The 16,965-nt window shown below is 55.2% G+C and overlaps 1 protein-coding gene and 1 long non-coding RNA gene across 2 annotated transcripts in view; one reads left to right on the top strand and one right to left on the bottom strand.

Moving 5' to 3' along the window:
* Nucleotides 1-14,960, top strand: part of FAM50A (family with sequence similarity 50 member A) — a 34,029-nt gene extending 19,069 nt beyond the window's left edge. The window contains exons 9-13 of the mRNA XM_085534846.1: nucleotides 442-496; nucleotides 630-678; nucleotides 2,265-2,335; nucleotides 12,647-12,757; nucleotides 14,895-14,960. Coding sequence (XP_085390972.1) covers nucleotides 442-496; nucleotides 630-678; nucleotides 2,265-2,335; nucleotides 12,647-12,757; nucleotides 14,895-14,903 — 295 coding nt within the window. The 3' untranslated portion in view covers nucleotides 14,904-14,960. The remainder of the gene's footprint in view (nucleotides 1-441; nucleotides 497-629; nucleotides 679-2,264; nucleotides 2,336-12,646; nucleotides 12,758-14,894) is intronic.
* On the bottom strand, nucleotides 14,956-16,900 carry LOC146751298 (uncharacterized). Its single transcript, XR_014941688.1, has 3 exons — nucleotides 16,848-16,900; nucleotides 16,232-16,360; nucleotides 14,956-15,130 (listed from the first exon to the last, which is right to left on the bottom strand). It is a non-coding gene; the product is annotated as an uncharacterized LOC146751298 (long non-coding RNA).
* Between the last annotated feature and the right edge of the window lie 65 nt (nucleotides 16,901-16,965).

Here is a 16,965-nt window from a genome sequence, read left to right as displayed (position 1 = left end):
CTACCGTATATTATATAAAGGGGGCGTGGCCTTATGGGGGCGTGGCTTCTGTATGCAAATAGGATTGCCATATATGGAGAGGGGGCGTGGTCTAATGAGGATAGTCATATATGGAGGGGGCGTGGTCTAATGGGGGGACGTGGCTTCTATATGCAAATGGGATCACCATATATGGAGGGGGTGTGGTCTTATGGGGGCGTGGCTTCTCTATGCAAATGGACTCGCCATATATGGAGGGGGCGTGGTCTAATGGGGGGGCGTGGCCAACGATGGGGGCGTGGCTTCTACATGCAAACCAACCCGTTATTGTGGAGGGGGGGCGTGGCTTCTATATGCAAATGAACCCACCATATATGGAGGGGGCGTGGCTTCAGTATGCAAATGAGGCCACCATATATGGAGTGGGGGGGCGTGTCCTGACGTGGCTCCGCCCCCTTTCAGGTCGGCGGGGGTGGAGCAGCTGATGTACATCAAGGAGGATCTCATCATCCCACACGTGAGGCTCCGCCCCCTTGCTGTGACGTCATCACCACCCCCTATGACGTCATCAACCCCCCTATGACGTCATCACCAACCCCCTATGACGTCATAGCCCACCTATGACGTCATATCTCCCCCCTTTATAACAGCACCACAGCTTCTATGACTTCATCGTCACCAAGGCCAGGGGGAAGAGCGGTAAGTGACCCCCCCGCCCCCATTGTGACGTCATAAGGCCCCATTGTGACGTCATAACACCCCCATTGTGACGTCATAACACCTTCATTGTGACGTCATAACACCCCCATTGTGACGTCATAACCCCCATTGTGACGTCATAACACCCCCATTGTGATGTCATAACCCCCATTGTGACGTCATAAGGCCCCCACTGTGACGTCATAAACCCCATTGTGACGTCATAAGGCCCATTGTGAAGTCATAAGGCCCCATTGTGACGTCATAAGGCCCCTTTGTGACGTCATAAGGCCCCACTGTGACGTCATAAGGCCCCGCTGTGACGTCATAACCCCCATTGTGACGTAATAAGGCCCCATTGTGACGTCATAAGGCCCCATTGTGACGTCATAAGGCCCCCATTGTGACGTCATAAACCCCATTGTGACGTCATAAGGCCCCTTTGTGACGTCATAAGGCCCCTTTGTGACGTCATAAACCCCATTGTGACGTCATAAGACCCCCATTGTGACGTCATAAGGCCCCCATTGTGACGTCATAAGGCCCCATTGTGACGTCATAAACCCCATTGTGATGTCATAACCCCCATTGTGACGTCATAACACCCCCATTGTGACGTCATAACCCCCATTGTGACGTCATAGACCCCATTGTGACGTCATAGACCCCATTGTGACGTCATAACCCCCATTGTGACGTCATACCCCCCACTGTGACGTCATAAGGCCCCATTGTGACGTCATAACCCCCATTGTGACGTCATAAGGCCCCATTGTGACGTCATAACCCCCATTGTGACGTCATAAGGCCCCACTGCGACGTCATAAGCCCCATTGTGACGTCATAAACCCCATTGTGACGTCATAAGGCCCCATTGTGACGTCATAAGGTCTCCATTGTGACGTCATAACGCCCTCATTGTGACGTCATAAGGCCCCTTTGTGACGTCATAAACCCCACTGTGACGTCATAGACCCCATTGTGACGTCATAAGGCCCCATTGTGACGTCATAACACCCCCATTGTGACGTCATAAGGCCCCATTGTGACGTCATAAACCCCATCGTGATGCCATAACCCCCATTGTGACGTCATAAGGCCCCCATTGTGACGTCATAAACCCCATTGTGATGTCATAAACCCCATTGTGACGTCATAAACCCCATTGTGACGTCATAAGGCCCCTTTGTGACGTCATAATGCCCCACTGTGACGTCATAAGGCCCCTTTGTGACGTCATAAGGCCCCCATTGTGACGTCATAAGGCCCCCATTGTGACGTCATAAGGCCCCATTGTGACGTCATAAGGCCCCCCATTGTGATGCCATAAGGCCCCATTGTGACGTCATAAGGCCCCTTTGTGACGTCATAACACCCCCATTGTGACGTCATAAGGCCCATTGTGACGTCATAAACCCCATTGTGGCGTCATAACGCCCCCACTGTGACGTCATAAGGCCCCCATTGTGACGTCATAACACCCCCATTGTGAAGTCATAAGGCCCCATTGTGACGTCATAAGGCCCCCATTGTGACGTCATAAGGCCCCTTTGTGACGTCATAATCCCCCCCCCCCGTTCCCATAGGGCCCCTGTTTAACTTCGATGTCCACGATGACGTGAGGCTGCTGAGCGACGCCACCGTGGAGAAGGACGAGGTGGGACCCATAGATGTGGGGCTGGGACCCATAGATGTGGGGCTGGGACCCATAGATGTGGGGCTGGACCTATAGATATAGGGCTGGGACCCATAGATATGGGGCTGGGACCCATAGATATGGGGCTGGACCCATAGATGTGGGGCTGGGACCCATAGATATAGGGCTGGGACCCATAGATATGGGGCTGGGACCCATAGATATGGGGCTGGACCCATAGATGTGGGGCTGGGACCCATAGATATGGGGCTGGGAGCCATAGATGTGGGGCTGGGAGCCATAGATGTGGGGCTGGGACCCATAGATGTGGGGCTGGGACCCATAGATGTGGGGCTGGACCTATAGATGTGGGGCTGGGACCCATAGATGTGGGGCTGGGAGCCATAGATATGGGGCTGGGACCCATAGATGTGGGGCTGGGACCCATAGATGTGGGGCTGGGACCCATAGATGTGGGGCTGGACCTATAGATGTGGGGCTGGGACCCATAGATGTGGGGCTGGGACCCATAGATGTGGGGCTGGGACCCATAGATATGGGGCTGGGACCCATAGATGTGGGGCTGGGAGCCATAGATGTGGGGCTGGGACCCATAGATGTGGGGCTGGGAGCCATAGATGTGGGGCTGGGACCCATAGATGTGGGGCTGGGACCCATAGATGTGGGGCTGGGACCCATAGATGTGGGGCTGGGACCCATAGATATGGGGCTGGGACCCATAGATGTGGGGCTGGGAGCCATAGATGTGGGGCTGGGAGCCATAGATGTGGGGCTGGGACCCATAGATGTGGGGCTGGGACCCATAGATGTGGGGCTGGAGCTATAGATGTGGGGCTGGGACCCATAGATGTGGGGCTGGGACCCATAGATGTGGGGCTGGGACCCATAGATGTGGGGCTGGACCTATAGATATAGGGCTGGGACCCATAGATGTGGGGCTGGACCCATAGATGTGGGGCTGGGACCCATAGATATGGGGCTGGAGCCATAGATATGGGGCTGGGAGCCATAGATATGGGGCTGGGAGCCAGAGATGTGGGGCTGGGAGCCATAGATGTGGGGCTGGAGCCATAGATATAGGGCTGGAGCCATAGATATGGGGCTGGGACCCATAGATGTGGGGCTGGACCCATAGATATGGGGCTGGACCCATAGATATAGGGCTGGAGCCATAGATATGGGGCTGGAGCCATAGATATGGGGCTGGACCCATAGATGTGGGGCTGGGAGCCATAGATATGGGGCTGGATCTATAGATATAGGGCTGGGAGCCATAGATATGGGGCTGGGAGCCATAGATATGGGGCTGGAGCCATAGATGTGGGGCTGGGAGCCATAGATGTGGGGCTGGGAGCCATAGATATGGGGCTGGGAGCCATAGATATAGGGCTGGACCCATAGATGTGGGGCTGGGAGCCATAGATATGGGGCTGGAGCCATAGATATAGGGCTGGGAGCCATAGATATGGGGCTGGGAGCTATAGATATGGGGCTGGACCCATAGATATAGGGCTGGAGCTATAGATATAGGCTGGGAGCCATAGATATGGGGCTGGAGCCATAGATATGGGGCTGGACCTATAGATGTGGGGCTGGACCTATAGATATAGGGCTGGGACCCATAGATATGGGGCTGGGACCCATAGATATGGGGCTGGGAGCCATAGATATGGGGCTGGACCCATAGATATGGGGCTGAGAGCCATAGATATGGGGCTGGACCCATAGATGTGGGGCTGGACCCATAGATATGGGGCTGGACCCATAGATATGGGGCTGGGAGCCATAGATATGGGGCTGGGAGCCATAGATATAGGGCTGGACCCATAGATATGGGGCTGGAGCCATAGATGTGGGGCTGGACCCATAGATATAGGGCTGGACCCATAGATACAGGGCTGGGAGCCATAGATATGGGGCTGGAGCCATAGATATGGGGCTGGACCCATAGATATGGGGCTGGGACCCATAGATGTGGGGCTGGGACCCATAGATATGGGGCTGGAGCTATAGATATAGGGCTGGGAGCCATAGATATAGGGCTGGACCCATAGATGTGGGGCTGGGACCCATAGATGTGGGGCTGGACCCATAGATATGGGGCTGGGAGCCATAGATGTGGGGCTGGGAGCCATAGATATAGGGCTGGGAGCCGTAGATATGGGGCTGGACCCATAGATGTGGGGCTGGACCCATAGATATAGGGCTGGGAGCCATAGATATGGGGCTGGGAGCCATAGATATGGGGCTGGAGCCATAGATGTGGGGCTGGGACCCATAGATGTGGGGCTGGAGCCATAGATGTGGGGCTGGGAGCCATAGATGTGGGGCTGGGACCCATAGATGTGGGGCTGGAGCCATAGATGTGGGGCTGGGACCCATAGATGTGGGGCTGGGAGCCATAGATGTGGGGCTGGGACCCATAGATGTGGGGCTGGGAGCCATAGATATGGGGCTGGGAGCCATAGATATGGGGCCGGGACCCATAGATGTGGGGCTGGGAGCCATAGATGTGGGGCTGAACCTATAGATATAGGGCTGGGACCCATAGATGTGGGGCTGGACCTATAGATATGGGGCTGGGACCCATAGATGTGGGGCTGGGAGCCATAGATGTGGGGCTGGGACCCATAGATGTGGGGCTGGGAGCCATAGATGTGGGGCTGGGACCCATAGATATGGGGCCGGGACCCATAGATGTGGGGCTGGGAGCCATAGATGTGGGGCTGAACCTATAGATATAGGGCTGGGACCCATAGATATAGGGCTGGGAGCCATAGATATGGGGCTGGGAGCCATAGATATAGGGCGGGAGCCATAGATATAGGGCTGGACCCATAGATATAGGGCTGGACCCATAGATATAGGGCTGGGAGCCATAGATATTGGGCTGGGAGCCATAGATGTGGGGCTGGAGCTATAGATATGGGGCTGGGAGCCATAGATATAGGGCTGGAGCCATAGATGTGGGGCTGGGACCCATAGATGTGGGGCTGGGACCCATAGATGTGGGGCTGGAGCCATAGATGTGGGGCTGGGACCCATAGATGTGGGGCTGGACCCATAGATGTGGGGCTGGACCTATAGATATAGGGCTGGAGCCATAGATATGGGGCTGGAGCCATAGATATAGGGCTGGGACCCATAGATATGGGGCTGGAGCTATAGATATAGGGCTGGGACCCATAGATATTGGGCTGGACCCATAGATGTGGGGCTGGGAGCCATAGATATAGGGCTGGGAGCCATAGATGTGGGGCTGGGAGCCATAGATGTGGGGCTGGAGCCATAGATATGGGGCTGGGACCCATAGATGTGGGGCTGGGAGCCATAGATATGGGGCTGGGACCCATAGATGTGGGGCTGGGAGCCATAGATATGGGGCTGGGAGCCATAGATATGGGGCTGGGACCCATAGATGTGGGGCTGGACCCATAGATGTGGGGCTGGGACCCATAGATATGGGGCTGGACCCATAGATGTGGGGCTGGGACCCATAGATGTGGGGCTGGGACCCATAGATACGGGGCTGGGAGCCATAGATGTGGGGCTGGGACCCATAGATGTGGGGCTGGACCTATAGATATGGGGCTGGGAGCCATAGATGTGGGGCTGGAGCCATAGATACGGGGCTGGGACCCATAGATATAGGGCTGGGACCCATAGATATGGGGCTGGGAGCTATAGATATGGGGCTGGGAGCTACAGATATAGGGCTGGGACCCATAGATATGGGGCTGGGAGCCATAGATATAGGGCTGGGACCCATAGATATGGGGCTGGGAGCCATAGATATAGGGCTGGGACCCATAGATGTGGGGCTGGGACCCATAGATGTGGGGCTGGGAGCCATAGATATGGGGCTGGGACCCATAGATGTGGGGCTGGACCCATAGATATGTGGCTGGGACCCATAGATGTGGGGCTGGACCTATAGATGTGGGGCTGGGAGCCATAGATACGGGGCTGGAGCCATAGATATAGGGCTGGGAGCCATAGATATGGGGCTGGACCCATAGATGTGGGGCTGGGAGCCATAGATGTGGGGCTGGGACCCATAGATGTGGGGCTGGGAGCCATAGATGTGGGGCTGGGACCCATAGATATGGGGCTGGAGCCATAGATGTGGGGCTGGGACCCATAGATGTGGGGCTGGACCTATAGATGTGGGGCTGGACCCATAGATGTGGGGCTGGGAGACATAGATGTGGGGCTGGACCCATAGATATGGGGCTGGAGCCATAGATATGGGGCTGGGAGCCATAGATGTGGGGCTGGGACCCATAGACATGGGGCTGGAGCCATAGATATAGGGCTGGACCCATAGATATAGGGCTGGGAGCCATAGATGTGGGGCTGGAGCCATAGATATGGGGCTGGAGCTATAGATATAGGGCTGGGACCCATAGATATTGGGCTGGGAGCCATAGATATGGGGCTGGGACCCATAGATGTGGGGCTGGGAGCCATAGATATGGGGCTGGGACCCATAGATGTGGGGCTGGGAGCCATAGATATGGGGCTGGAGCCATAGATATGGGGCTGGGAGCCATAGATATGGGGCTGGGAGCCATAGATATGGGGCTGGAGCCATAGATGTGGGGCTGGGAGCCATAGATGTGGGGCTGGGAGCCATAGATATGGGGCTGGGAGCCATAGATATAGGGCTGGACCCATAGATGTGGGGCTGGGAGCCATAGATATGGGGCTGGAGCCATAGATATAGGGCTGGGAGCCATAGATATGGGGCTGGGAGCTATAGATATGGGGCTGGACCCATAGATATAGGGCTGGAGCTATAGATATAGGCTGGGAGCCATAGATATGGGGCTGGAGCCATAGATATGGGGCTGGACCTATAGATGTGGGGCTGGACCTATAGATATAGGGCTGGGACCCATAGATATGGGGCTGGGACCCATAGATATGGGGCTGGGAGCCATAGATATGGGGCTGGACCCATAGATATGGGGCTGAGAGCCATAGATATGGGGCTGGACCCATAGATGTGGGGCTGGACCCATAGATATGGGGCTGGACCCATAGATATGGGGCTGGGAGCCATAGATATGGGGCTGGGAGCCATAGATATAGGGCTGGACCCATAGATATGGGGCTGGAGCCATAGATGTGGGGCTGGACCCATAGATATAGGGCTGGACCCATAGATACAGGGCTGGGAGCCATAGATATGGGGCTGGAGCCATAGATATGGGGCTGGACCCATAGATATGGGGCTGGGACCCATAGATGTGGGGCTGGGACCCATAGATATGGGGCTGGAGCTATAGATATAGGGCTGGGAGCCATAGATATAGGGCTGGACCCATAGATGTGGGGCTGGGACCCATAGATGTGGGGCTGGACCCATAGATATGGGGCTGGGAGCCATAGATGTGGGGCTGGGAGCCATAGATATAGGGCTGGGAGCCGTAGATATGGGGCTGGACCCATAGATGTGGGGCTGGACCCATAGATATAGGGCTGGGAGCCATAGATATGGGGCTGGGAGCCATAGATATGGGGCTGGAGCCATAGATGTGGGGCTGGGACCCATAGATGTGGGGCTGGAGCCATAGATGTGGGGCTGGGAGCCATAGATGTGGGGCTGGGACCCATAGATGTGGGGCTGGAGCCATAGATGTGGGGCTGGGACCCATAGATGTGGGGCTGGGAGCCATAGATGTGGGGCTGGGACCCATAGATGTGGGGCTGGGAGCCATAGATATGGGGCTGGGAGCCATAGATATGGGGCCGGGACCCATAGATGTGGGGCTGGGAGCCATAGATGTGGGGCTGAACCTATAGATATAGGGCTGGGACCCATAGATGTGGGGCTGGACCTATAGATATGGGGCTGGGACCCATAGATGTGGGGCTGGGAGCCATAGATGTGGGGCTGGGACCCATAGATGTGGGGCTGGGAGCCATAGATGTGGGGCTGGGACCCATAGATATGGGGCCGGGACCCATAGATGTGGGGCTGGGAGCCATAGATGTGGGGCTGAACCTATAGATATAGGGCTGGGACCCATAGATATAGGGCTGGGAGCCATAGATATGGGGCTGGGAGCCATAGATATAGGGCGGGAGCCATAGATATAGGGCTGGACCCATAGATATAGGGCTGGACCCATAGATATAGGGCTGGGAGCCATAGATATTGGGCTGGGAGCCATAGATGTGGGGCTGGAGCTATAGATATGGGGCTGGGAGCCATAGATATAGGGCTGGAGCCATAGATGTGGGGCTGGGACCCATAGATGTGGGGCTGGGACCCATAGATGTGGGGCTGGAGCCATAGATGTGGGGCTGGGACCCATAGATGTGGGGCTGGACCCATAGATGTGGGGCTGGACCTATAGATATAGGGCTGGAGCCATAGATATGGGGCTGGAGCCATAGATATAGGGCTGGGACCCATAGATATGGGGCTGGAGCTATAGATATAGGGCTGGGACCCATAGATATTGGGCTGGACCCATAGATGTGGGGCTGGGAGCCATAGATATAGGGCTGGGAGCCATAGATGTGGGGCTGGGAGCCATAGATGTGGGGCTGGAGCCATAGATATGGGGCTGGGACCCATAGATGTGGGGCTGGGAGCCATAGATATGGGGCTGGGACCCATAGATGTGGGGCTGGGAGCCATAGATATGGGGCTGGGAGCCATAGATATGGGGCTGGGACCCATAGATGTGGGGCTGGACCCATAGATGTGGGGCTGGGACCCATAGATATGGGGCTGGACCCATAGATGTGGGGCTGGGACCCATAGATGTGGGGCTGGGACCCATAGATACGGGGCTGGGAGCCATAGATGTGGGGCTGGGACCCATAGATGTGGGGCTGGACCTATAGATATGGGGCTGGGAGCCATAGATGTGGGGCTGGAGCCATAGATACGGGGCTGGGACCCATAGATATAGGGCTGGGACCCATAGATATGGGGCTGGGAGCTATAGATATGGGGCTGGGAGCTACAGATATAGGGCTGGGACCCATAGATATGGGGCTGGGAGCCATAGATATAGGGCTGGGACCCATAGATATGGGGCTGGGAGCCATAGATATAGGGCTGGGACCCATAGATGTGGGGCTGGGACCCATAGATGTGGGGCTGGGAGCCATAGATATGGGGCTGGGACCCATAGATGTGGGGCTGGACCCATAGATATGTGGCTGGGACCCATAGATGTGGGGCTGGACCTATAGATGTGGGGCTGGGAGCCATAGATACGGGGCTGGAGCCATAGATATAGGGCTGGAGCCATAGATATAGGGCTGGGACCCATAGATATAGGGCTGGGAGCCATAGATATGGGGCTGGGAGCCATAGATATGGGGCTGGGAGCCATAGATATAGGGCTGGGACCCATAGATGTGGGGCTGGGAGCCATAGATATGGGGCTGGGAGCCATAGATATAGGGCTGGGAGCCATAGATATGGGGCTGGGACCCATAGATGTGGGGCTGGGAGCCATAGATATGGGGCTAGAGCCATAGATATGGGGCTGGGACCCATAGATATGGGGCTGGAGCTATAGATATAGGGCTGGGAGCCATAGATATGGGGCTGGACCCATAGATGTGGGGCTGGGAGCCATAGATGTGGGGCTGGGACCCATAGATGTGGGGCTGGGAGCCATAGATGTGGGGCTGGGACCCATAGATATGGGGCTGGAGCCATAGATGTGGGGCTGGGACCCATAGATGTGGGGCTGGACCTATAGATGTGGGGCTGGACCCATAGATGTGGGGCTGGGAGACATAGATGTGGGGCTGGACCCATAGATATGGGGCTGGAGCCATAGATATGGGGCTGGGAGCCATAGATGTGGGGCTGGGACCCATAGACATGGGGCTGGAGCCATAGATATAGGGCTGGACCCATAGATATAGGGCTGGGAGCCATAGATGTGGGGCTGGAGCCATAGATATGGGGCTGGAGCTATAGATATAGGGCTGGGACCCATAGATATTGGGCTGGGAGCCATAGATATGGGGCTGGGACCCATAGATGTGGGGCTGGGAGCCATAGATATGGGGCTGGGACCCATAGATGTGGGGCTGGGAGCCATAGATATGGGGCTGGAGCCATAGATATGGGGCTGGGAGCCATAGATATGGGGCTGGGAGCCATAGATATAGGGCTGGGAGCCATAGATATAGGGCTGGAACCATAGATGTGGGGCTGGGACCCATAGATATGGGGCTGGAGCTATAGATATAGGGCTGGACCCATAGATATAGCGCTGGAGCCATAGATATGGGGCTGGGAGCTATAGATATGGGGCTGGGAGCCATAGATATAGGGCTGGAGCCATAGATATGGGGCTGGACCCATAGATATAGGGCTGGACCCATAGATATGGGGCTGGGAGCCATAGATATGGGGCTGGAGCTATAGATATAGGGCTGGAGCCATAGATATAGGGCTGGGAACCATAGATATAGGGCTGGGACCCATAGATGTGGGGCTGGGAGCCATAGATATAGGGTGGGAGCCATAGATATAGGGCTGGACCCATAGATATGGGGCTGGGAGCCATAGATATGGGGCCGAGACCCAATGGCTCTATGGGGCTGAGCCCTATGGATCTATGGGGCTGAGCCCTATGGCTCTATGGGGCTGAGCCCTATGGATCTATGGGGCTGAGCCACACATATCTATGGGGCCAAACCCTATGGCTCTATGGGGCCAAACCTTATAGCTCTATGGGGCCAAACCTTATAGCTCTATGGGGCCAAGACCTATGGCTCTATGGGGCCAAGACCTATAGCTCTATGGGGCTGAGCCCTATGGCTCTATGGGGCTGAGCCCTATAGATCTATGGGGCTGAGCCCCACATATCTATGGGGCCAAACCCTATGGCTCTATGGGGCCAAACCTTATAGCTCTATGGGGCCAAGACCTATGGCTCTATGGGGCCAAGCCCTATGTGTCTATGGGGCTGAGCCCTATAGATCTATGGGGCTGAGCCACACATATCTATGGGGCCAAACCCTATGGCTCTATGGGGCCAAGACCTATGGCTCTATGGGGCTAAGACCTATGGCTCTATGGGGCTGAGCCCTATAGATCTATGGGGCTGAGCCCTATGGCTCTATGGGGCTGAGCCCTATAGATCTATGGGGCTGAGCCACACATATCTATGGGGCCAAACCCTATGGCTCTATGGGGCCAAACCTTATAGCTCTATGGGGCCAAACCTTATAGCTCTATGGGGCTGAGCCCTATGGCTCTATGGGGCTGAGCCCTATGGCTCTATGGGGCTGAGCCCTATAGATCTATGGGGCTGAGCCACACATATCTATGGGGCCAAACCCTATGGCTCTATGGGGCCAAACCTTATAGCTCTATGGGGCCAAACCTTATAGCTCTATGGGGCCAAGACCTGTGGCTCTGTGGGGCCAAGCCCTATGGCTCTATGGGGCTGAGCCCTATGGATCTATGGAGCTGAGCCCTATAGATCTATGGGGCTGAGCCACACATATCTATGGGACCAAACCCTATGGCTCTATGGGGCCAAGACCTATGGCTCTATGGGGCCAAGACCTATAGCACTATGGGGCCAAGCCCTATGGCTCTGTGGGGCTGAGCCCTATGGCTCTATGGGGCTGAGCCCTATAGATCTATGGGGCTGAGCCACACATATCTATGGGGCCAAACCCTATGGCTCTATGGGGCCAAACCCTATGGCTCTATGGGGCTGAGCCCTATGGCTCTATGGGGCTGAGCCCTATGGATCTATGGGGCTGAGCCCTATAGATCTATGGGGCTGAGCCACACATATCTATGGGGCCAAACCCTATGGCTCTATGGGGCCAAACCTTATAGCTCTATGGGGCCAAACCTTATAGCTCTATGGGGCTGAGCCCTATGGCTCTATGGGGCTGAGCCCTATAGATCTATGGGGCTGAGCCACACATATCTATGGGGCCAAACCCTATGGCTCTATGGGGCCAAACCTTATAGCTCTATGGGGCCAAGACCTATGGCTCTATGGGGCCAAACCTTATAGCTCTATGGGGCTGAGCCCTATGGCTCTATGGGGCTGAGCCCTATGTATCTATGGGGCTGAGCCCTATAGATCTATGGGGCTGAGACCCTCAGATCTATGGGGCTGAGCCTTATGGCTTTATGGGGCCAAACCCTATAGCACTATGGGGCCAAACCTTATAGCTCTATGGGGCCAAGACCTATGGCTCTATGGGGCTGAGCCCTATGGCTCTATGGAGCTGAGCCCTATGTGTCTATGGGGCTGAGCCCTATAGATCTATGGGGCTGAGCCCCCCAACCCCTTTCAGTCCCACGCAGGGAAGGTGGTGCTGCGCAGCTGGTACGAGAAGAACAAACACATCTTCCCTGCCAGCAGATGGGAACCGTACGACCCCGAAAAGAAATGGGACAAATACACGGTGTGGGGCTGGATATGGGGCAGCAATGGGGGGATATGGGGGGATATGGGGGGATATGGGGTTATATGGGGGGATTATGGGGTTATATAGGGTTATATGGGGGGATATGGGGTTAAATGGGGTTATATGGGGGGTATATGGGGGGATATGGGGGAAATATGGGGGGGATATGGGGTTATATGGGGGGGATATGGGGTTATATGGGGTTATATGGGGGGATATGGGGTTATATGGGGGGGATATGGGGTTATATGGGGTTATATGGGGGGGTATGGGGTTATATGGGGGGTATATGGGGGGATATGGGGTGATATGGGGTTATATGGGGGGATATGGGGATATATGGGGGGATATGGGGGGGATTTGGGGGATATGGGGTTATATGGGGGGATATGGGGTTAAATGGGCTTATATGGGGGGATATGGGGGGATATGGGGGGATATGGGGTTATATAGGGTTATATGGGGTTATATGGGGTTATATGGGGGGATATGGGGTTATATGGGGGGATATGGGGTTATATGGGGGGATTATGGGGTTATATGGGGGGAAATATGGGGTTATATGGGGTTATATGGGGATTATATGGGAAGGATATGGGGTTATATGGGGTTATATGGGGGGATATGGGGGGATATGGGGGGTATATGGGGTTATATGGGGTTATACATGGGATATATGGGGTTATATGGGGTTATACATGGGATATATGGGGTTATATGGGGGTATATGGGGTTATATGGGGTTATATGGGGTTATATGGGGGGATATGGGGTTATATGGGGGGATATGGGGTTATATGGGGTTATATGGGGTTATATGGGGGTTATATGGGGGTTATATGGGGTTATATGGGATTATATGGGGGGATATGGGGTTATATGGGGGGGTATGGGGTTATATGGGGGGGTATGGGGTTATATGGGGGGGATATGGGGGGATATGGGGGGGATATGGGGTTATATGGGGGGGATATGGGGTTATATGGGGGGATATGGGGTTATATGGGGGGATATGGGGGGATATGGGGTTATATGGGGGGATATGGGGTTATATGGGGGGATATGGGGGGATATGGGGTTATATGGGGTTAAATGGGGTTATATGGGGGGATATGGGGTTATATGGGGGGATTATGGGGTTATATGGGGTTAAATGGGGTTATATGGGGGGATATGGGGTTATATGGGAAGGATATGGGGTTATATAGGGTTATATGGGGGGGTTATGGGTTTATATGGGGGGATATGGGGGGTATATGGGGGGATATGGGGTTATATGGGGTTATATGGGGGGATATGGGGGTTATATGGGTTTATATGGGGGGTTATGGGGTTATATGGGGGGATATGGGATTATATGGGGGGATATGGTGTTATATGGGGTTAAATAGGGTTATATGGGGGGGTTATGGGTTCATATGGGAACGATATGGGGTTATATGGGGGGTTATGGGGTTATATGGGGATTATATGGGAAGGATATGGGGTTATATGGGGTTATATGGGGGGGTTATGGGTTTATATGGGGGGATATGGGGTTATATGGGGGGATATGGGATTATATGGGGGGATATGGGGCTTATATGGGGTTATATGGGAAGGTATGGGATTATATGGGGGGATATGGGGGGATATGGGGTTATACGGGGATTATATGGGAAGGATATGGGGTTATATAGGGTTATATGGGGGGGTTATGGGTTTATATGGGGGGATATGGGGGGATATGGGGTTATATGGGGGGATATGGGGTTATATGGGGTTAAATGGGGTTATATAGGGGGATATGAGGGAAATATGGGGGGATGTGGGGGGATATGGGGTTATATGGGGGGTTATATGGGGGTTATATGGAGTTATATGGGGGTATATGGGTTTATATGGGGTTATATGGGTTTATATGGGGTTATATGGGGTTATATGGGGGTATATGGGGTTATATGGGTTTATATGGGGTTATATGGGGTTATATGGGGTTATATGGGGTTATATGGGGTTATATGGGGTTATATGGGTTATATGGAGTTATATGGGGTTATATGGGGTTCTATGAGGTTATATGGGGTTTATATGGGGTTATATGGCTTTATATGGGGTCAATAATGACACCCCCCCCCTATTGTTTCTCCTTTAGATCCGCTGAGTGTTTTAACCCCCCCCATGAGCCCCCCCCCCAAATAAAAGCCCCCATAGGGTTTAATGGCCGCCATCATTTATTATGGGGGGGGTCTCCATTATTATGGGGGGGGGTCTCCATTATTATGGGGGGGGTCCCCAAACCTCTCCATGGTTTCCATGACGACCCCCAGCAGCTCCATGAAGGCGGCGGCCGCAGCTCGGAGCCTTCGGGCCTCGACCCCCACCCAGCTCCTATTATGGGATGGAAGACCCCCATAGGGATCAATAGCTGTCAATCACCCACATAAGACCCGCCCTCTTCGCCATCTGGACCAATCAGGGCGCTCCACCCCCCCCCCCCCGTCTAACCCCGCCCACTCATGCTCTTAGCCCCGCCCCCAAAACTGCCAATCACCCCCATGAGCCCCGCCCCCTTCGCCATCCGGACCAATCACAGCGCTACACCCCCCCACTAACCCCGCCCACTGATGCTCTTAGCCCCGCCCCCAACACTGCCAATCACCGCCATAAGCACCGCCCCCTTCGCCATCCCGACCAATCACAGCGCTACACCCCACGACTAACCCCGCCCACTCACTCTTAGCCCCGCCCCCACCACTGCCAATCACCGCCATAAGACCCGCCCCCTTCACCATCCCGACCAATCACAGCGCTACACCCCCCCGACTAACCCCGCCCACTCATGCTCTTAGCCCCGCCCCCAACACTGCCAATCACCCCTATAAGCCCCGCCCACATCGCCATCCCGACCAATCACAGCGCTACAGCCCCATAAACCCGCCCACGCCTGCTCTTAGCCCCGCCCACACCACAACAGCGACCAATCACATCGCTACAATCCCATAAGCCCCGCCCATTCCTGTTATTAGCCCCGCCCCCATCATGCTGACCAATCGCAGCGCCGCACCCCCCAACCACCGCCCACTCACGCCCTTAGCCCCGCCCACTTAACATAGACCAATCAAAGCGCCGCACACCACTAGCTCCGCCCTCCAAACCCTTAGCCCCGCCCCTGCTCACACCGACCAATCATAGCGCCCCAACCCTATAAACCCCGCCCCCTCACTCTTAGCCCCGCCCTTCGTCATACTGCCCAATCACAGCGCCGCTCCCACCCCAAACCCCGCCCCCTTTATACCGCCCAATCACAGCGCCGCTCCCCCCCCCCAAATCCCGCCCCCTCCATAACGCCCAATCAAAGCGCCGCTCTCCCCAAGCCCCGCCCACTCCATCTTAGCCCCGCCCGCGGCCCCAAGACCGCCCAATCAAAGCGCCGCTCCCCCCATAGCCCCGCCCCCCGCCACCACACCGACCAATCCCGTCTCCACTCACGCTCGTAGCCCCGCCCCTTCCGCTGTCAGTTCCCACCGTAGCCCCGCCCTCTTTGGGGGCGGGTCCGGCCGTAGCGCCTCGGCCGCCATCTTGGCTGCGCGCGCCGAGGGGAGGGGCACAAACAGCCGCCTACAATTAAAAGGGCAACGCCAACACAGTCTTAAAGGGGCCGCGCCGCGGTGGGGCCCACCGCAATTAAAACCCCGATTTTCTCCTCTTTAACCCTAAATTTATGCTTAAATTTGGGGCTATTCCGGTTAATATTAACACCACAAATCCCCCAGACCCCAAATAAGTTTATAATTCCCTTCCGTTTTGCCTTGTGGTCCATTTAAACCCATTCAAACCCATAACACGCCTCACTTTTAACCCCCAAATCCCCTTTTAAGCCCCATAATACGTTTTAAACCCCAAAACGTCCCCCCTAGGCTTCATTATTAACCACAATCCCTTCATTAAGGAGCATTTTGGACCCTTTTGACCCCAAATATGGCCCCAAACCCCCATTTCTCCCCATATTCCCCCTTATACCCCCATAGGATCCGCCTATGGACCCCATTTGAGCCCCTATTCCCGTCCATTTCCCCCTTAAAGCCCCTCAATGGGCCCCACTCACAGCTCCAATTCCTCCGCCGCCATTTAAATCCAGCCCGTCCCTTAGCCCCGCCCACTTCCGCCCTCTCAACCAATCCCCGCCCTTTATTTTTAAGTCTCCACCCCCTTATAGAGCCGTC

Source organism: Coturnix japonica, unplaced genomic scaffold, assembly GCF_054131305.1.
Source record: "Coturnix japonica strain WE unplaced genomic scaffold, WE-NBRP24 Scf102, whole genome shotgun sequence".
NCBI classification, from domain to species: Eukaryota; Metazoa; Chordata; class Aves; order Galliformes; family Phasianidae; genus Coturnix; species Coturnix japonica.
Note: the sequence above shows the minus strand (reverse complement) of the source record. Positions and strands in the feature narration are given on the sequence as shown.